Source organism: Hyperoodon ampullatus (genome assembly GCF_949752795.1).
Source record: "Hyperoodon ampullatus genome assembly, chromosome: 3".
NCBI lineage: Eukaryota > Metazoa > Chordata > Mammalia > Artiodactyla > Ziphiidae > Hyperoodon > Hyperoodon ampullatus.
The window spans coordinates 66,307,749-66,327,722 of NC_136916.1; the positions used below are offsets into that span (position 1 = coordinate 66,307,749).

The window sequence follows — 19,974 nt, forward strand, 5'->3', positions numbered from 1 at the left end:
ACGCTCCTTAGCTCTGCTGGGGCTGGGAGCCCCTCCTGCCCAGGCTGATCTGAACTTCCCATGGGCATACCCAGCCCACTTTCTCCAAGGCCGCTCATCAGGGCCGGCAGCCCTAGCTAATGGCCTCCTAGGCCACTCTGAACAGATGCATTATTGACAACGTGTAATTGATACAGAGCTGCTCATGAGTGTCCCACTGGAATTCAGGCCAGACGCCAGAGGCCATGGCTTGCCCAGCCCCAAGCCCACATGTGCAGACATAGGCATGTACACTGAAATAAGTTTTAGGCTAGAAATATGGACCCCAGTGTATGGTAGTTCCCCCATTCACTCCTTTATTCATTCATTCACTAAGAAGTCAGGTAAAGCATGGCGAGGGAAACGTTAAAATTCTGTTATGTGTATTGGAATGAAACTGCCTCTCCCAGCTTCATAGTGAGTCCTGGGTGGCCCCAGAGACAGGCACTGTCTGATGCACTGCAGGGAACAAATGTCCCAGGAGAGTTCTAAGGGCTAGCTCTGGGTGACATTTGTGGCAGAGGAGGCACGGTGTGTCTGGGAGACAGAGACCAGGAGGTAAGAGGTGTTGGGGGAGGTCGGCAGGGGTCACACCAGGCAGAGCCTTGTAGCCATGGTAAGACATTTTGAGGACTTCAGCCCTTATTTAAAGAGCAACAATATACCACTGAAATCTTCTTAACAGAAGGGTGGAGGGGTGGAGGTGGAGGAGTGGTGATTCAGATGAGCATCTTGAGAGGACTGTGCCGACAGCCGAGCGGGGAATGAATTGGATGGGGGTAAGCCAGGGTGGACATGGGAATACCAGCTGGGAGGCTGCTGCAGCAGTGCAGACCAGGGATGACCAGAATTTGGACTAGGGTAGAGACAGTGGAGATGAAGATGAAGACTATTTAGGAGGTAGAAGTGTCAGCGTGGGCATGGATTGGAATGGGGGTGAGGGAGGAGGCAACCTGCTTTGGGGACCTATTTTTACAAGCTTCATACCCAGAGGGTATGGGGTGGCTGGATGTTCTGATCCCTCGCCCTGAGAAGGAATGGCTGACTCCTTACGGAGACACTGCAGATGGGCTAAATGGCTCTCAGCTCTGGTCACTGGCTGTGACAGCCCAGGGGACTGTCCGGATGTTCTAGCTGGGACCCTCAGAGCCTGGCTCCGGATTCCCATATGCTGAACATGGCCACATGTGCTTCCTCAGTTGATGAAGGGTTGTCAAGGGGTCCTAGGAGAGCAGAGCCTCTTTAGTCAGATGGGTGAACTGAGGCCCTGTGATGGGCAGGAGGCTTTTGAGCTGGGGGACAGCGTGGGATAAAGGCTAGGACCACATGGTGCATCAGAGCAAAGTTGGGCCCAGAACCCATGTCTCTGGCTTCCAGCCCCCCAGACCCTGTGTCAGGGAACTTGAAGCCTTATGGGAAAGATGGAAGTGACTCAGCTCAAACAGAATATGGGGGAGCTTGGTGGTAACGGGGGCCAGGAAAGAGGAGGGCCCCCATGTGGGGAAAAAGCCAGGGCTGGAGGAGGAGCCTCAACTCTCGGCCCATCACCCCTCCCTCACTCCGACTTTGGTAAGTCTCCTTTCCTCCTTGGGCCTCAGTTTCACTGTGTGTTCAATAAGGCTAACGGAGCAGCTGAATTCTGGTCTATAACAAGCTTTGTGCTGGCTCTGGGACTCTAACTAGGAGGGAACAAAGTGCAAGAGCCAGTTAATTCTTGGTGCTGTCTTCAGGGCCATGCCCTGCTCCTACGGAAATGCCCCACGTCAGACAGCCAACTCTTTAGAGAAAGATAACATAACCCAGAACCTCTCAAATGCATCAACAATGTGTAGCGTACAATAAGAATTACTATTCATGCAAACAAGCAGGAAAAAGTGATCGATTATCAAATCATAAAGCAGTTAGAGAAAAGTATGGGAAAAGATGGACAAAATAGTTGTAGCATTTCAGTGGAGAAACAGAACCTATAAAAAGAATCAAATGAAACTTTTAGGACCTTAATATACAATATTTGAAATTGAGCACTCAGTTGGATGGATTTAACAGCAGACTGGACACAGTAGAAGACAGGGATGTTGAACTTGAGGATAGGTCTATAGAAAAATATTAAAAGTTACAGCCAGGGATTTCCCTGGTGGTGCAGTGGTTAAGAATCTGCCTGCCAATGCAGAGGACACGGGATCAATCCCTGGTCCGGGAATATCCCACATGCTGCGGAGCAACTAAGCCTGTGCGCCACAACTACTGAGCCTGCGCTCTAGAGCCCGTGCGCCTAGAGCCCGTGCTCTGCAACAAGAGAACTACTGTGATGAGAAGCCCGCACAACACAACGAAGAGTAGCCCCAGCTCACTGCAACTAGAGAAAGCCCATGCACAGCAACGAAGACCCAATGCAGCCAAAAATAAAAATAAATAAATAAATTTATTTAAAAAAAAAGTTACAGCCAGAAAAAGAAAAAAGAGAGAGAATGGGGGAACAGAATAGGGTATAAGGAAAATGTGAGGCATGGTCAGAAGGTCTAATATATGTAATTAGAGCTCCAGAAGGAGACTGATAGGCTGGGACAGAGGCAATAAGTAAATGATGGCCAAAAACTTTGCAAATCTAATGAAAAACACCAACCCACAAATTCAAGAAACTCAGAGAATCCTAAGGAGGATAAATACAAAACTCCCACACCTAGAAACCCTATAGTCAAACTGCTAAACACAGATAAGGAGAAACACCCATAGCACTGAGGTTCTCCAGGCTCACATGAGCCTGGGCCTCTGGGACAGAAAGTGCATGGTGGCTTTGAGGATAAAATGAAGCAAATTTTCCACTGGCAAACTGGTCCAGTGGGGAAAAAAAGACCATCCTGTGACTTGGGAAGAAGGAAAGTGCAGTCACAGCCCTTCTTAATGCACATTATTAGCTAAGTATTTCTAATCAGATAACCTGACCAGATCTGCTGGGATCCACAGGGAAGCCCTCAGCATGCATTACTGGAGTGAGTCAGGCCCCTTCCATTGGGCTGGGCTTTTAATGCATGCCCAGGCGGGGCCAGACCCCGGGGGCGGGGGCGGCAGGGCGGGCACACCCAGCCCATCTCTGCCTTTAATGGTCTGGTTTGTGAAGTACAACTGACAGGGCCTTGGCCTGATCAATGCACACTTTGGCCAGAAGCTCGATGGTATCTAATGCAATAGCAATAATTTTCTTCCATCCTATTAGTGCTGTCTGCACAGACTGCCCTGCCTTCAAACCCATCTGCTATTGGGATGGCATCCAATGTTTATTTCCATTAGTTTCACCATTGTTGGTAACAATAAAACTCAGGAGACAGTTGCAAACTAATGATTTAGGAGCAGGGTGAAGCTGAATTCGACCTTGGCCCCTTTCCATCCACTGTGAAGATGACTGGTAGTTGGCCATAAATTTAAATTATGGCAAAAGGATAACATAAGTTATTCCTCTGATGGCTAATTTTATCAGCTAAATAGGCTTGTCATTAAAGCCATCGGCTGTTTTACAAATCACTGCCCATGTTTAAAAAGAAAAATTCACTTCCCACAGTGGGGATCTTGAATAATCCGGGTAACAAAGACTATTGTGCTGAGCTGGGGGCTTGTGGCCTCTGCAAGAAAAGAGGGGGCTCTCTGGAATGAGCCAGCATCAAGCAACACCCCCAGAGCCAGGAGTGAACCCCTTTCCTGCTGTTCTTGATCTGTTGAAGGGGCTGCTGGCCCTCGAAGGACAGTAGAGTGGACACCGCCCCCCACCTGCCTCCGGCGGGAATGCCTATCACTTAGGGTCCAGGTTATCATCCTGTTTCTTCAGGAAACAGGCCAGGGAGACTTGCATCATCCAGGAAGGATTAATCATTGTGATGGTACCTCCTGCTAGTGGGAAGGGGGGAATGGAGGTAGAAACATCGTGAGCCTATTAGGTGACTGTGCAGGTGACTGTTTTCTCCTTGGGCACTCAGACTACTTTTGTCAGCATCTGGTGCCTTAGGTGTGACTGTGTAACTGAGTCCTCCCATGAAATGGGGGCAGAAGCAATGTCACCACTTTCAGGCCCAGCCAGTAAAAATCTTCTATGCACAATTCTCTACCCTCCCTTTCTTAATCCCCTGGCTGAAGGGAGAAAACTCCAAACACTTAGAATAAGAAGGAGCCATGACACGGGAAGAGCCTGGAGGCCAGAGGACTGTGTGGAACAGTGTCCCTTTACCCCCTCCCCAAAGTAATTGCACTGGGCTGCGGTGTGGGTGACAAGCACGCTCCTCTTGTGTTCGGCCACTGAGATGTCTGGGTTTGTTTAATGGAGCAGCTTGTGTTACTCATTCTAACAGTGACTTGTACAGATGCCCTATTTCTGGTGTAGGAAAATGGACGCTGAACTCTGAGTTCCACCCTAGCCTTTCCCTTCCATGACAAACAGTGAGACACTGGGCAGGCAGCAGCCTCTCTCAGACTCAGCCTTTCCATCTATAAAAGGATTAATAATACCTAGCCTGCCAACTTTGACCATCAAAGTCAAAATGAGCTAAAACACGTGGCAGCGCATCTGTAAATGGTCACCATTATATAAATCATTTAGTATTATTTTTGTTCTCTCTCTTTTTTAACATTTACTGAGAGACTCCAGTGGGCCAGACTTTATATATTACTTGAATTAATCTGATATTCACAGCATCCTTGTGACGTAAGCCTTGTTTCCTCCATGTTTCCAATGAGGATCCTGAGATCCAGGGGTTAAGGGAACCCTGGTGGAGCTGAGGTTAGAATCCCACTTGCTGATTCCCACGGTAAGAGGATGCTCTCCACCCTACAAGCTGCCCCCGCACAGGATTCTTCTTTCAGAGACCACCGCCTGCCCCAGGTCTAAGGCTGACCTAAGGGGCTCACAGAGTTCCACTGGCCTCCTTGCTGGGCCTCAAGTCACCCTAGACTGAGCCCCACCTCCCTGGGTCTTTTGCCAGTGGTCTCAGGGCAGATGGTACTGAGGAAGAAGAACTTAACTGGTCCCACAGGGCCCAGCAGGGAAGAGAAACAAACTTCGACCATGAGCTGAGTTGGATCATATTATTTTGGACCAAAAGTTGTTGCAAGGCTTATAGAGCAAACAGCAAGTACAATGGGGACTTCACAATATGTTTTGGAATCAGAGCAAGGTCCTGGGCAGGGATGTACTAAAACCTCAGAAGTGGTTTCTTAAGACAAGTTGGAAGAATATATCACTGCATTGATTTAACCACTGCATCTAAAATAGCTTTGATTTCTGAAGCAGCCAGTACAAAGAAAGAGACAAAACGTTCATACCACCTCTCTGAAGGACAGGAACTAGCACCCCACCTCTGGAATCCAACTGTGTACCAGAGAGATGAATGCCTAAGAAAATTCTGGCTGGACGGGCAGAGAACAAAATCCAGATACAGAGCAAAATAAAAGTGAAAGGGAATGACCTTCCAGTCGAAGGACTGTTGAATGCAGGGGTCTGAGTCGACCTGCTTCCACCACAGACATGAGCCATCTGGAAGAAGGCTGCAGAAGGTCAGCCAGGGCTTGGGAAAGGTGGGACTGACCAACAGAGTGTCCCCCTCCCTCCCCTGACCCCAACCCTGGCCCCTCTGGGCTCCTCTTTCTCGTAGGAATCTGCTAAGGATGAGGTGAGCCCAGTAGTCAGGAGAGATGAGGGAACGAGGGAAGCACTGAATCCTGTCTCCCTGTGAAGACCAGAAGGCCAGTGTGATCCGGGGGGAGAAAAGGACTAGAATGAGCTGTAAGAGACCCCTGTTCCATCCTAATCTCCTAACTGGCCTCAGATTCCTCCATCTGCCAAATCCAGGGGCCCCTCATCTATAACACAAGGGAGTTCTGGGACACCTTGGGCGTGGCCTGTGGTGAGAATGAGATGCCATGTGGCACAGAAGATATAATGTGCAAGATATTCATGCAAGAAGCTGGCAAAGCATGTCACCGAAGAGTCTCCACAGGGTCACAGTAAGAAGCAATTTAAGCTTTCTAAAAAAGCTAAGATGAATTTAAATAGAGTCACTTTACAACGGAGAGACCTGACAAACACTACCTCAGTGTCAACATCCACAGTGATGTCATAGTGACAGTATGTACCTTTGATATGATGGGATGAGAACGGCACGGGTCCTGTCTCCCTCCCTAAACCCCAGAACTCCAATCTAATCACGAGAAAAACATCAGTTAAAGCCCAGCAGAGCGACATCCTATAAAATACCTGACCAGAACTCCTCAAAACTGTCAAGGCCATCACAAACAAGGGAAGTCTGAGGAACTTTTATAGCCAAGAGGAGCCCAAGGAGATACGATGACTCAATGTCATGTGGTGTTCTGGATGGGATCCTGGAACAGATCAAGGACATTCGATAAAAACTAAGGAAATCTGAACAATGTGTGGGCCTTGATAATAACATATCGATATTGGTTCATTAATTGTAACAAATGTATGATACTAATGTAAGAAGTTAATAATGGGGAAAAGGGGTACAGGGTATATGGGAACTCTGTACTATCGTCACAATTTTCCTATAAATCTAAAACTGTTCTAAAAAATAAAGTTTATTTTTAAAAAGAGCTAAGATGGGGCTTCCCTGGTGGCGCAGTGGTTGAGAGTCTGCCTGCCGATGCAGGGGACACGGGTTCGTGCCCCGGTCCGGGAAGATCCCACATGCCGCGGAGCGGCTGGGCCCGTGAGCCATGGCCGCTGAGCCTGCGCACCCGGAGCCTGTGCTCTGCAACGGGAGAGGCCACAACAGTGAGAGGCCCACGTACCGCAAAAAAAAAAAAAAAAAAAGAGCTAAGATGAGTGAAATGTTGGCAAATAGTTTTACAAATACATGCCAGGGAGAGAGCAAGGTGAACGCAAAGTGAGTGTTTCGTTTAAACTGAGATTCTACACATTTCATTGGAATTTTGGGTAAATTTCAATTTCTTAGGTAGCATATACAAATTCAGTTTGGAAATTGCTTCATTAAGCCCTAAGAATTCCTGCTGGGAGAGAGAGAGAGAGAGCAAGAGTTTGTGACAAAGATGAACAGAATGACCTGGAATGGGGTTGGGTGGGGTGGGAGTGAGGGCAGCAGCAAGAGACTCTTCGGAAAAGCTACTGAGGCAGCTGAGGGCAGCTAGGCTTGTGCCTGCAAGAGGAGAGTTGTCCTCAGGCAGTGGTTTGAAACACCCTGGTGCCCAATCTAATCAATGTTTTCACCGAGCCCTGAGAAATGACATGGGTATAAAAATGTCCTAGAACATGATCCGAAGCAAGGTGGGCTGGGGAAGAACACCTTTCACAGACAGGACACCTGGATCTACTCCTGGCTCTAAAAGCCCTCTCTTAGCTCTGTGCTCTTGGGCAAGTCACCACTTCTCAATTTTCTTATCTGTAAAATGGGTGTACGTGGAGAAATGCGTGGTTAGTTCCCATAGAGTCACCATTTATCATGTGCCAGGCTTTAGGCTAAGCAATCGCACAACCATCCTTCAAGGATTGTATTATTATCCCCATTTTTCAGATTAGGAAAACCAAGGTCCACAGAGGTCCCCTTGGTGCCCAAAGCCACAAGTAGCCAAGCTGGCTTTGCACTTAGGTCTGTCCCTAACATCCTCACCATTCCAGGCACTATTCTCTCAAAGGGTCTAGCCATCCCTGACGTTCCACGAGCCAGCATTCACATTTCTTTAGGGGCATTTTTGGCTCAGTCAAGTCCCAAGCCTGGTCTTAAAATCCAGCTGAAAATGAGGTGTCTATTTGCTCCACCCTGTGAAGTGGGCACGGCTCTGGGAGAGCAGCGTTCATGGTTTCTCTGCAGAACCCAGTGACCTAGCGTGTGGCTCTGGCCAGCCCCTCCCGCCTCCCTGGCAGCCCGCTGGGATTCCAGCCCATCTGGCCCTGTTTTGCTGTCTTAACTAAGATGACAGGCTTCAGGTGTTTTTTAAATAAAATGGTTTGTTTCTGTTTCTCTCTTTTCCAGATGTTACTACGTAGAGGGAATATGTCTTTATTTATTGGCTCTTTCCTGTGCAGAATCCAAGGGAGTCTCCCTCTGGCCCAGATCCCTGGGAAGGAGGCCACATATAGAGGGTGATGTGAACCGGGACGGCAGGAATGTGGGGTCCCCGGGGGCTCAGGACGGGGTCACAGTGGAAACCAGGAGGGGTGGCCTGCCATCAGGGCTTCCCCTCAGCCACGCAGCACGTGGGCTGTTAACGTGGCCATGAATTTATGGAGGGCAGATGCGGCGCTATGTCTGTGTCTTTCACATGGCCAAATGCAGCGAAGCAGAGCATTCATTTTCCTATTAGCAGACTGAGAGCTGCCTGACCACGCTCTGGCTGGGTCCTGGATGACACTTGAGCTGTCCTCTCCCTGACCCCTCCACCTCCCTCTGCCCCAAGCCCAGGCCCCGTTCCCCTTGGTGGTTCTACCACCTCTACCGGGCTTCCCGTCTCCACTCCTGCCTCTCCCATCCGTCCTCCAAAGGCGACCAGAAAGATCCACCAAAAACTCAAATCTGAGCAAATCCCCCCGGCCCTGCTTCTAACACTCCAGGCTTCTTCCCTCTCAACTGGATGAAGCCCAAACTCCCTGGTCAGCCCTGCGGCCCTCCCCAAGCCTGCCTCCAAATCCCCCCACTCCCACCCTCTGCTCACACCCTGAACGGCCTTGATTCCCCCAGCACAATGCCCACTCTCGTGCTGCACCTGTCCCCTCTACCTGGCGCTCTTCTCCAGGGGGTCGTGGCTCAATGTCAAGCGCCTCTGGAAACCGGCATCCCACCACCCCCAGAGCCCCCCGATGTGTCCCTGCTGAAGCATGTATTACACGGGACTGCTGTTGTCTATCATGGGCCTGCTAAACGCCTCGAGTCACCCAGAGCCCAGTGACGGCAGGGGCCAGTCCTGTGCACACTCCTGGCTGACCAGACGCATGGGTAAGCACAAAGCTGATGCCAACTGCTTGGGGACTGGAGCATTCTTCTTCCCAGCCTAGCACTCCGTGTAGACGGCCCCACTCCCGGGACCCCATGGACAATGTGCCCCTGGGGACTGTGTCCCCTGATGGCCCCTCTTGTCACTCATAAGCGCTTTGTGCTGAAGTGAAAGGCCGTGGTGTTCCCCAAGTAGATAAAGAGATAAATGTTCCCAGACAGACATTCCAAGGGGGTGACTTGGAAGACGTGGCCTGTGTGTTCCTGTGGGGTAATTCCACAGACTCCCCACCCGCTCCAGCGCCTCCTCCAGCCACGAGAGCCTGGGGTTGGGGAGCCAGGAGACCCACACGTATGGGGTGCTGGGCTGGGGAAAAACACAAGTTGGACGAAGCCTGCCCTAGGGGAGCATCCAGCTTAGTGGGAGAAGCAACTCCAGGTGCGAACAAGCATGGCCCACGGCAGTGAGTGCCCAGGACCCTTGGAGGCCAACAGCGAGGGCTTCGGGGCTGGGGCCCATCCTCCCACACACGTTCCCACCACCTTGCGAGCTAGTCGCTCTGTGGCATTCCCACCCTGCACCGCTGGTACCAGAACATTCCCTGCACTTGAGGCTATGTTTCTACAGCGCTTTGTGGCCTTGCTGCAGGGCCCTGCTGTCCTCCGACCTCCTGAGCACCCCAGTCCCCTCCCCTAAACTCCTATAGAAGGGGCTGTCTGGCCCACTCACATGGGAGCAGTCCCCTCATGTTAGGGAGGAAAGAACTGAGGGCAAAAAAGTGTGTGACTTGGTTGAAGTCCTGGGGGAGGGAGCTGAGGACTGGGGGGCTGGACCTTGAGAGAGGCCTCTGGATTCCCAGACAGACCCTCTCTGAGCCCCGGTTGCCCGTCCCCCTGGCTCTGCCCAGCACAGCTTTGCAGAGCCCGTCCTTGTCTCTGAGTCTTTACCAGGGTTCCTAGAGGGCAGAGGGCGCTGCTGAAGCCTCTCTAGTGTGTCTGGGGGTCCTGGGTGGCAACTGGCCCACAGTGGTGCCCAGCAACCTCTGTACACAGAATCCAACCCCTGTTTCAGAGACCACCATGCCCAGAAGACCCTGATAACTGAGGGGATGATTCAGCCGGTTCAGGTTGGAGAGCTGACTGGTCACCACGGAGAGATGAAAAGAAGCCTGGCCTTAGAGCCAGGGCGGAGTCCAGGCCTGGCTGGGCTGGGCTGGGCACGAGTGACCTTAGAGACACGTCTCCCCACTCTGGGCCTCAGGTTCCCCATGTGTCTGTGAAGGGGCTGGAGGAGGTCGCTGACCGCAGGGCACCTGCAGCTCTGGCACCCTGGGGGACTTTAGAAACCACTAGTGTCCTCAGCCCTGGACGGAACTGGGCAGAACTGAAAGTGGCCATGCGTTACCCCTTGCTCCTGACAGATCTGCGTCAGTCTCTCCAGCTGCTCGTCCTGGATGACCTTGGCCTTCTCGTACTGCTGGATGACCATCTCCATCTCCACCTTCACAGGCAGGACGTAGGCTGGAAGACAGAGACAGCCCCGTGAAGAGCTTGGCAGCGGCAGTGCTTGGTGGGGGAGGGGCTGGTCCCAGCATCCAGCCAGCATCAGGCTCAGGCCCAGGTGTGGTTCCTGGAAGATCTGGGGTGGGGGCAGTGGTGTCAGGTACCCAACAGCACCCAGAAACTATAAGAGGGCTAGAACCCTAACCCATCACGACTAAGATACTGTTTTTTTTTTTCCTTTTCCATAGTGATAGAAGAACCCTTAATTTTGGCTGTGTGCACAGCTGCCTGGTATGAGGACTATATTTTCCAGTCTCCTTTGCAGCTGTGAGAAGCCACGAGACTACATCATGGACAACGGGATGCAAGTGCAGGTGTTGTGCAGCGGCTTCCAGAAGCCTTCCTTAAAAGGCACCTGGAGTTGATGAGGAAGTGGAAATATTAGAACCCTCCCACATTGCTGGTGGGAATGTAAAATGGGGCAGCTGCTCTGGAAAACAGTTCTTCAAAATATTCAACAAGGAGTGACCATATGGCCCAGTAATTCCATACCCAGGAATCTAAGAGAAATGAAAACATATGTCCATACAAAAACTCGTACATGAGTGTCCACAGCAGCCCAAAGTGGAAACAGACTCAGTGTCCATCAACTGACAAATGGATAAATAAAATGTGGTATATCTATACAATAGAATACTATTTGACAATAAAAAGGAATAAAGTACTGATGCATACTACAACATGGATCAACCTTGAAAACATTCTGTTAAGTGAAAGATGCCAAACACAACAGACCACATATATGATTCCACTTATATGAAATGTCCAGAAGAGGCAAATCTATTCAGACAGGAAGTAGATTAGTGGTTGCTTAAGGCTGCAGGGGAATGAGGAGTGACTGCTAATTAATGGGTATGGGTTTCTTTTTGAAGTGATAAAAATGCTCCAAACTTAGATTTTGGTGATGTTTGCACAATTCTATGAATATACTAAAAAGTATTCAATTGTGTACTTTAAATGTGTGCTTTACGGTGTGTGAACTATATATCAATAAAGATGTGTAAAAAGAAAAGGCAGCTGGGGCTTTCCTTTTGCTTCTTTATCGTCTTCCTCCCTTCCTTCTTCCTATTGGCTGAAATGAGGATGTGATGGCAGGCAGTGAAGCAGCCATCTTGAGCCGTGAGGGTGACTTTGGAAAATAGGCTATGTGCAGCAAAGCAACAATATAAGAGGAACCTGGAATCATGACTTCAGAAGCTCCTTATTGGCCCTGGACTGCCTACTGCCTACCTTACTGGCCCAGGCTTTCATGTGGGAGAAATAAGCTTCTGTTTTGTTTTAGTCACTGCTATTCTGAGTCTCTGTTACTCACAGTGGATCCTACTTATAAAAGACATACATTGAGACCCAGAGAGGGAGCCTGGGCTCTGGATTACAGGGCCCCATGAGCTCCCAGCCAGTGGCAGCCCTTCAGGGACAGAGCCAAGAGCAGAGCCTGTGCAGATGGGGGAAGCTGAACAGCTAAGGGAACACTGGTGGGCGTCAGGGGTCCTGGGCTTCACTGCTGACTCAGAGCTGGTTTCCTGTGTGACCCTCATCCCTCTTGGCTTCAGTTTCCCCATCTGTGAAATGAGAGGAACGGACTAGATGATCTCCCAGTGCCTTTCCTGCGTGGGCCTTACAAAGCTGGACCTGATCACATCTCAGTTTGATGAGGACTCTGGATTAGGGGCTCCCTGACAAGATGTCAAACCCCACAGTGTTCACAGGATGGGACATGGGGCTGGGAACCAGGGAGAGGGTACCCCGATAAGGGGATGAGAGACCCCAGAGACCATCCTTCCTGCCTCGAACTCACCCCTTTCGGGCCACTCACCATCAATGACCCTCTTCACCCGCCAGATCCGGAGCATGATGATGAGGCTGATGGCATCCCAGGGGCTCCTGGGCCCATTAGCCACCGTGGACGCCACCATCGGGGCCAAGGACAGGATGATCACAGCCCCATCAAACACCTGTGAGAGGAGGTGGATTTCAGTGCCCTGGGCCAACTTCCTGAATGTCCTGGAACCAGAGACCAGGTCAGGCAAAGCAGCTGGTGCTGGCCAATGATCCCCTGCACCCCCCTCAGAAGTTCACCCCCATTCCTGGCTGCCTCTCGTGACCCTCCTTAGTCTTTAGGGGCCTCCCACCCCAGACGTGCTCCTGAGCACTCTCTCTCCTCCAAGTGACCTCAGCCCATCGCCAGCCTTGGTTCAGACGGCCTTGGGCTGTTCCAAGCTTCTTTTGCAAGCATATGTCTCCAGCATCTTGTCCCTTCTCAGGATGGGGCTTGCATCCCGTGTCGCAGGTTTCCTGCGCTGGCCTCACTGAATCCCTCACTGGCAGTGGAGGCTGAAGGCAGGCCCCTTCCCCCTGGGAAGCAACAGCGCAGAGCCCACATCTCATCTGCATCCGCTGCTGGTGCTGAGTCTCTAACCCTGCATGTAGGCAAAGCTTGGAGAGAAGGGGACCCAGCCTGCACTTCAGCTCTGGGCCTTGACCTTCCATCTGCCTGTTCCAGCCTGGCCTGGTCTGAGACTTCCACAGGCCAGGCCTCTATGTCTGCTCCCAGCATTTGGCCCAAAGAGGCTAAAAAGTGTGTGTGGTGGGGAATGGGGTGGTGAGGAAGGAGTGGGCAGCAGACACTGACAGCCTTGCCTTGTCCTGTGCGCACCAAACTCTGGGGGTCAGCCAGCCTCCCCCGCATCTCATCTCCACCCACCACACGCCACCTGCTTTTATACAAAACAAAGCAACCGGTTTGCTCTGCAGAAACCCGGGCTGAGAAACACTTTTATGGTTCCCCCACTCAGCTCTCTGATCATGGGGCCATTTTAGAGTGGATTTGTTTTAAAACACATTTCAAAAGCTTTCCAAAATGATTCAAGAATAACTTTTTATGGCATGGACATACAGACACCACCAAATGTAAAACCGATAGCTAGTGGAAAGCAGCCGCATAGCACAGGGAGATCAGCTCCGTGCTTTGTGATCACCTAGAGGGGTGGGATAGGGAGGGTGGGAGGGAGACACAAGAAGGAGCGGATATGGGGATATATGTCTATGTATAGCTGATTCACTTTGTTATACGGCAGAAACTAACACACCATTGTAAAGCAATTGTATTCCAATAAAGATGTTAAAAAAAAAAAAGAATAACTTTTTAAATTTTGCAGAAAGTCAAGGAGATTTTTTAGGCCATTCCTTTGCTGGAAACTTTCTCAGTTCACCCCCCTCCCCACCCACCTAAAGGCACAGCTGAACAGACTCCTGTGTCCAGTGTGGGAAGGTGCTGGCCTTTGTTGATGGCTCCCACCCTGGGATGGATGGGACAGTGACATTTCCTGGCTTCCAGGATGGTTGGCTTGGGGGTGCAGATGGACATTGGTCTTTACCTCTATTTTGTTTTCAATGTAATCCCAGATCCCGAGCACCACAATCCGAAGAACAGTCTGAGAGGAAGTGAGAAAAGAGGTTATGGTTATTGTTCTCCCTGCCCCCTCCTCCCGGTGGAGAGGATTCCAGAGCTCGGAATCAAGGGCTCTCCGTCCTGTTCAATAATGGGAGAAGTCTTCACCATCCCCTAAGTGTTTCTCAGCCCACGTGCTCTCTCCACCCCTGCTTTGAGTGCCCCAGCTCAGGTCTGCGTCACCGCCTGTGCCAGCCCCTGGCTAAGCACCTTCAATGCTTCCATTACATACAGATACACTCTGAATCCTTGGAATGATACTTAGGACCCTGTCTCCTTCTCCAGTCATCTGTTGCACTCCTGTCATGTCACAAACCACTTGCAAATCAACAAACATGCAAGCTCTTTCTCCTTTGCCTTGTCTTTGCATGTGGCTTTGATTCCCCCATTGACTTCCCCCCACCCCCAATCTCTCTTCTCTCCTTATACAATAATTGGAATTTCAGCATGGCCACCCAGATAAAGACTACATTTCCCAGCCTTCCTTGCATCTGGAGTGGCCATGTGACCAAGTTCTGGCCAATGGCTTATGAGGAGAGAAGCTCTGCGTACCACCTCCTGGTTGCGACCTTTAAGGGATTAGGCTCGTCCTCCTATTTCCCTCTTCCCAAAGACTAGAATGTGGGTGTGTAGGTGTGGTGGGGAGGTGTCTTCAGTTAGGGAGGGCTGGCAACAAGCATGCTGGGCCCCCATCAGCCCCAAGCCACCACGTAAGCCTTAACTGCTGACCCCACCTTGTTTAATTAAGTCCCTGTGTTTTGGGTTTTCTTGTTATAGCATCTTGGCCTGTGTGCTAACCAGCAGGGCCTTTTCCCCTTCCTCTTCTTGGAAAGGCCTTCTCCTTCTGGCCACAGCTCAAATGTCACCTCCATGAAGCTTTTCTACCCTCCCCAGGCTCGGTGCCTCTTTCCTGGGTGTTCCTATAGGCCTTGGAACATGAATCACCACCCTCCCTCCCTTGGACTTTATCTTACTTTGTAGTGCCTATCTGCCTGATCCCCCAATTCAGGCTCAAGAGGCACTGTCTGACTTCTCTCCTTTACCCCTAATCCCTGGCATAGAGTGACACTGAGTGATTACAAGTTGTGAATGAATGAACAAATGCATGCATGTCTGATTCCTTAAAGCCCTCAGGAACTCACTCCATTGCCTCCGCCTTCTGTGGCGGTTTCCTCACCAAGAGTACATCTTTCTCCAAAGAAGATACTTAAAAGCTGGTCTCATATGACCCTGGTACAATTGTCATAGGCCCTTCCTTGAACCAGGATGAGAAGTTCACAGTAATTCACACCAGGTGAGGGCCCTGCTCCCACATGCCTATAGTAGAAGGCCAGCCATCTCAATGTGGCAAAGCTGTAGAAAACCTAGGGATCTCTACCCACACTTAAGCCACAAAAAGGCTTGGCTGCTAAAATTTACCTCTTCCTCATAAAGGACTATCCTGAAGAGATGAGAAGGAGGGATGCTGGTGGTGGCCAGTTCTGTCACCACGTTTGAGAACACATAGGGACATGTGGTAGCCTGATGCCCATTCCACGTGCCTTCCCAATCTCTCACTTAACTGCACCACAGCTTTGAGTGGGTGCAGAGAGGTCTGGGTTGAGGTCCAATATCTTGAGGTCACAGCTCAGTAATTGGCTGGTTGTGTGGCCTTGGGCAAGTCAGATAACCTCTCTGGGCCTCAGTTTCCCCTTCTGCTAGAGAAATGAGTTAGAAGATACAAATCTTCCAATTCATTATGAGACTAACATTTGCCATCTGGTACATATCAATAGGTTGCAGATCCTGGGTTAACCCTCCTCACACATGATTCTCATTTTACTGAAGGGGAAGCTGAAGCTCAGAGAGGTTAAGGAAGCTGCCCAAGGTCACTCAGGCATTGGGAGGTGAGTCGGCCTTTGGACCCAGAGGTGCTGGACTCCGTGTAGTGTACTCAAGCTGTATAAGAACACCAGATACTGTCCGAGTTTCTTTTGCTGCTGTTCACTCCCTCGAATTGTGCTGACTTTGAAACTCAGTATTTGTCTCCTCTGAAATGACACACCAGCCACATCCACCTCAAAATCCCAATTCTGGGACTCCCACAGCAAAAAGTCCAGGCTGGCACAGAGAGGAACAGGGCCTGGTCTGGATGTGATCTCTCCTTCTCCCTGCCCTGCCGCTGCTCCGTCTTTGGAAATTGTGGTCAAATAGACATAACATGAATTATACCATTTTAACCATTTCTAAAAGTGAACTGCGGCATTACGTACATTCACATTGTTGTGCAATTATCACCACCATCCACCTCCAGAACTTTTTCATCACCCCAAACTGAAACTCTGTGCCCATTAACCATCAACTCCCCCTTTTTCCCTTCCCACAGCCCCTGGCAACCACCATCTACTTTCCATCTCTATGAATTTGACTCCTCTAGGTTACCTCATTTAAAAGGAATCATCCTGCTTTATAAACAGAGCAGCATTTACTAAAAAGTCAGTGGGGGGATGAGGAAGGGAGCTGGCCAGGCTGAAACTCAGCCAGGAACCCCAGAGAGGGGAGGAGCAGGCAGCAGGCAGCACCGGCGGAGCCTCTGTGCTCTAGGAAGGGATGGAGGTTGCGTGGGCTTATGGGTCAAGGTGGTACCAGGTAGGCAAGTGGAACAGTGGGAGCACTGGCCACCTATTTGCCTTTCCTCCTTGCTGGCGCATCCACAGGGGACCCACCCTGTGAGGGAGACTTTCCTCCCTAGCCCAGCCCATGGAAACAGAACAGCCAAAAGGCAGCTGTGGAGATGGCTTGGGAAACAGCTCCTGGGCCAGCCTCCTGCTGTAGATGGGAAATGGCCTGGAACTGGCTGTTCCGAGTCAGGGTCAAAGGTGGAATGAGAACCCAGCTCTGAAACACTCCACCCAGGGGTTTTTCCCCTGCAGCATCCTTTGCTGTCCGTGGAGGTAGGGACCTGGCCACGCTGCCCTGCCACCTCACGGCCCCCAGCACGGGTCTCACCCAGACTGACTAACCCATTGTTGGCCTGTGTGTCTCAATGTGCAGGCAAGGACACCCTGCTTTAGCAACATCTGGGGATTTTGTTTAAAATGGAGATTCCTGGGCTCTCATGAAGATCCAGGATGTCAGGATCTCTGGGTGCAGGGCCCAGCAATACGCCTTTTTTAACAAACTCCCCTGGAGTACCCAACAGAACGGCAGGGATGTGTAAGGTGACAATGCCCTGGGTAAACCCAGGGAGACCACATGCCCAGATGCAAGAAGGAGAAAGAGAGTTAGATCAGGAGTCAAAGGTCAGGTCTCCCTTTTGGGCTCTGACTATCCCTTACTAACCATGGGACATCGGCCGTAGCCCTCAGTCAGCCTGCAGGAAAGCGGAACTAGTGCCCCCGTGCTGCCTGCCTCAGCTAGCCAGCTGCTACAGAGCTCCGCTGGAAAGAGCTTTGTTAACAGAACTGCAGGAGGACACGAAGGAGGGGTTATTTTTATCACCCACCCCCACCCCAGGGCCCACGGCCTTGAAATCCTGCCCCCAAGATTTGCAAAGGGCTTTGAGGGGGGTGGGACTGAGGGACTTGGACCCTCAGCTCCAGCTGCCTCTGTCCCACCTAGGACTAAGGGTTTTCAGCCTCCTTCATTCCAGTCTCACCTTCCAGAGATGAGGATGCTCTGACAATCAAGACAGGCCAGAGTCTTGGCAAAATCTCCAGGATGGCACCATTTATTATTTACTATAATCCAAGCTCTTGTGCCATTTTACAGATGCACAAACTGAGGCTGAGAGGGGCAGGTAAACCTTCTAGTTCCCAGGACCCTCTTCCTTCCCACCCCAGAGGCCTCATCTTTTCCCTCGGCAAGCCCCGCTCTCAGGAGGAACTCCCCTCATTTCTCCCAAGGGAAGGGGCTCAGGCTTCAGGCAGCACGTGGGGAGGATGGCAAGTGCTGACCCTTGCATCTGCTCCAGGCCCTGCCTTGCTCAGGTGGCAGCAAGGACTCCTGGCCTCCTGATGCCTGAGGCCTGAGTCCCTCCCCTTAGGGGAATCAGCCTCTTTCCCTGGGATGAGGCCTGATGAGTCTCCTAGGGTTTACGAACGCTGGGAGATGCAGGCAGAAACACCTGCTAGTCTATCAGATGCCTTCGAGCAAATTTTTCAAAGGCACCCCTTCCTCCAGCCGAGGGAGATCCCCTGGCTCACTGCTTGGTGAGCAGAGTGGGGGCTGGCACCCTTGCTCCCTGCAGAGCCATCCCCAAAGCTGGGCCCACCAGCCAGGGAAAAGGGAGCAGCACACATCTCACCCTGAGCTTGTGCCCCTGCAAGGCTGCAGCCAGCGGCATTGGGGAGCGGGGTGGTGCACGGCTTAGGGGAACAGCCTGGCCTAAGGAAGACACACGGTGGGCACCAGGCCGCTGGGGGCTGACCCCTGGTGCTTCCTCAAGAAGCAGATGGACCCTTGGGCAAGTTTTTGCTGCCAAGATGGCTGCAGGCTCCCTCCTCTGCAAGGCCCCGGTTAAACTAGAGCAGCAAGAGGAAGACATGGAGTCCAGGATCCAGCTACAAGGAGGACTTAGGAAATGTGAGGAACATTTGCGGGGGCTGAAAGCAGTCTTGAACTGGTTTGCAAAAGAAAGGTTTGCTTGGGCTCCCCTGGTGGCGCAGTGGTTGAGAGTCCTCCTGCCGACGCAGGGGACACGGGTTCGTGCCCCGGTCTGGGAAGATCCCACATGCCGCGGAGCGGCTGGGCCCGTGAGTCGTGGCCGCTGAGCCTGTGCGTCCGGAGCCTGTGCTCCGCAACGGGAGAGGCCACAACAGTGAGAGGCCCGCGTATCGCAAAAAAAAAAAAAGAAAAAGAAAAAAACAAAAGAAAGGTTTGCTGGATGACATGCACAGGTTGAGGGGTGATTGCAGGCAGCACAAGGGTGCCCCCTGGGGTTAGGCGTTGATAAAACAGGAGCAGAGCGAGCAGCCACCCTTCCCTCCTTCACCCTCAAGTCTCCCAAATCTGTGGGGAAGAGGATGGTGAATGGAGACTGCCTCCTTCCTAGGGGTCTAAAGATGACTCCCTTCCGAGAAGCAGCAGTTGATATCTCCAGGGGCCTGGGCTCCCAGGCACACTGGCTGCACTGTCTCCTGCCATGCTGGGTTCATTTTGGCAGGAGGTTCCCGACTACCTTAAAAGAATGGGTTCAAGACCCACAGGGTAGAGCACAGTGGTGACAACATGACCAAACGGCAGTGAATTAAGCACTGACATGCCCTGGCTGTGTGCTCACCGTGCAGGGGGCACTGTGCTAGGCTTGGGTGACGAAGAGAGAAACTGGAACCCACATGATGTGCAAGGTTTGTTCCAGAACTCCCTCTGGGCATATGAACATCTCCACTTCCTCCATCCTGAAACATCCCTCACTGACCCCATGTCTCCCTTAAGCCACTGCCCTCTCCCTCTTCTCCCAAGTTTCTGAAGAGGTGCCTCCACTAAACCCACTGCAGTCTGATGCCAGCACCCAACATTCCAGGAAAACTGCTCGCCCCTGGTTACCAATGACCCCTCAGCAGCTTCAGGTGTGCTGCCGGCTTCCTTGTTCTAGAAGGCCTCCTTTTGTTTCCAGGATCCCACACTCTCTGGGTTCTCCTCCCACCTCCCTGGCTACACCTTCTCAGTCAGGTTTCCGTCCCAAAATTGTTTCCTGGGGCTCCATTTCTTCTCCTCTCGCGCTCCCCTATGCCCGGACAATTGCACGCTTGGCTTCAACTCGCCCCCGACACCCTGAAGTCCCACCCAGTCCATGACTCCAGCTGAGACCTCCTCCTGCAGCAGTTCCCAGGCTTAGCACAGGGCATCCCCACCCCTCTTAGGAGGCCAGGCTCCCGGGAAGTCGTGCTCACCCTCACTCTCACTCACACATGCCCCATTCACCCAGGATGGCCGGTCCCCAAGTCCTGCAGAGTTTAGCTCCTTTTACTCTGTCCAGCTTGTCCCTTCCTCCGTCCCACTTCCACTGCTCTG

The 19,974-nt window shown here is 51.6% G+C and overlaps 1 protein-coding gene across 1 annotated transcript in view; it reads right to left on the bottom strand.

The window, feature by feature from the left end:
• Nucleotides 1–19,974, bottom strand: part of TMEM266 (transmembrane protein 266) — a gene marked incomplete at both ends in the record, with an annotated part of 84,812 nt that overhangs the window by 31,227 nt on the left and 33,611 nt on the right. Inside the window, 3 exons of the mRNA XM_079700585.1 lie at nucleotides 10,372–10,487; nucleotides 12,346–12,484; nucleotides 13,907–13,963. Of these exons, the coding sequence (XP_079556711.1) occupies nucleotides 10,372–10,487; nucleotides 12,346–12,484; nucleotides 13,907–13,963 (312 nt within the window). The remainder of the gene's footprint in view (nucleotides 1–10,371; nucleotides 10,488–12,345; nucleotides 12,485–13,906; nucleotides 13,964–19,974) is intronic.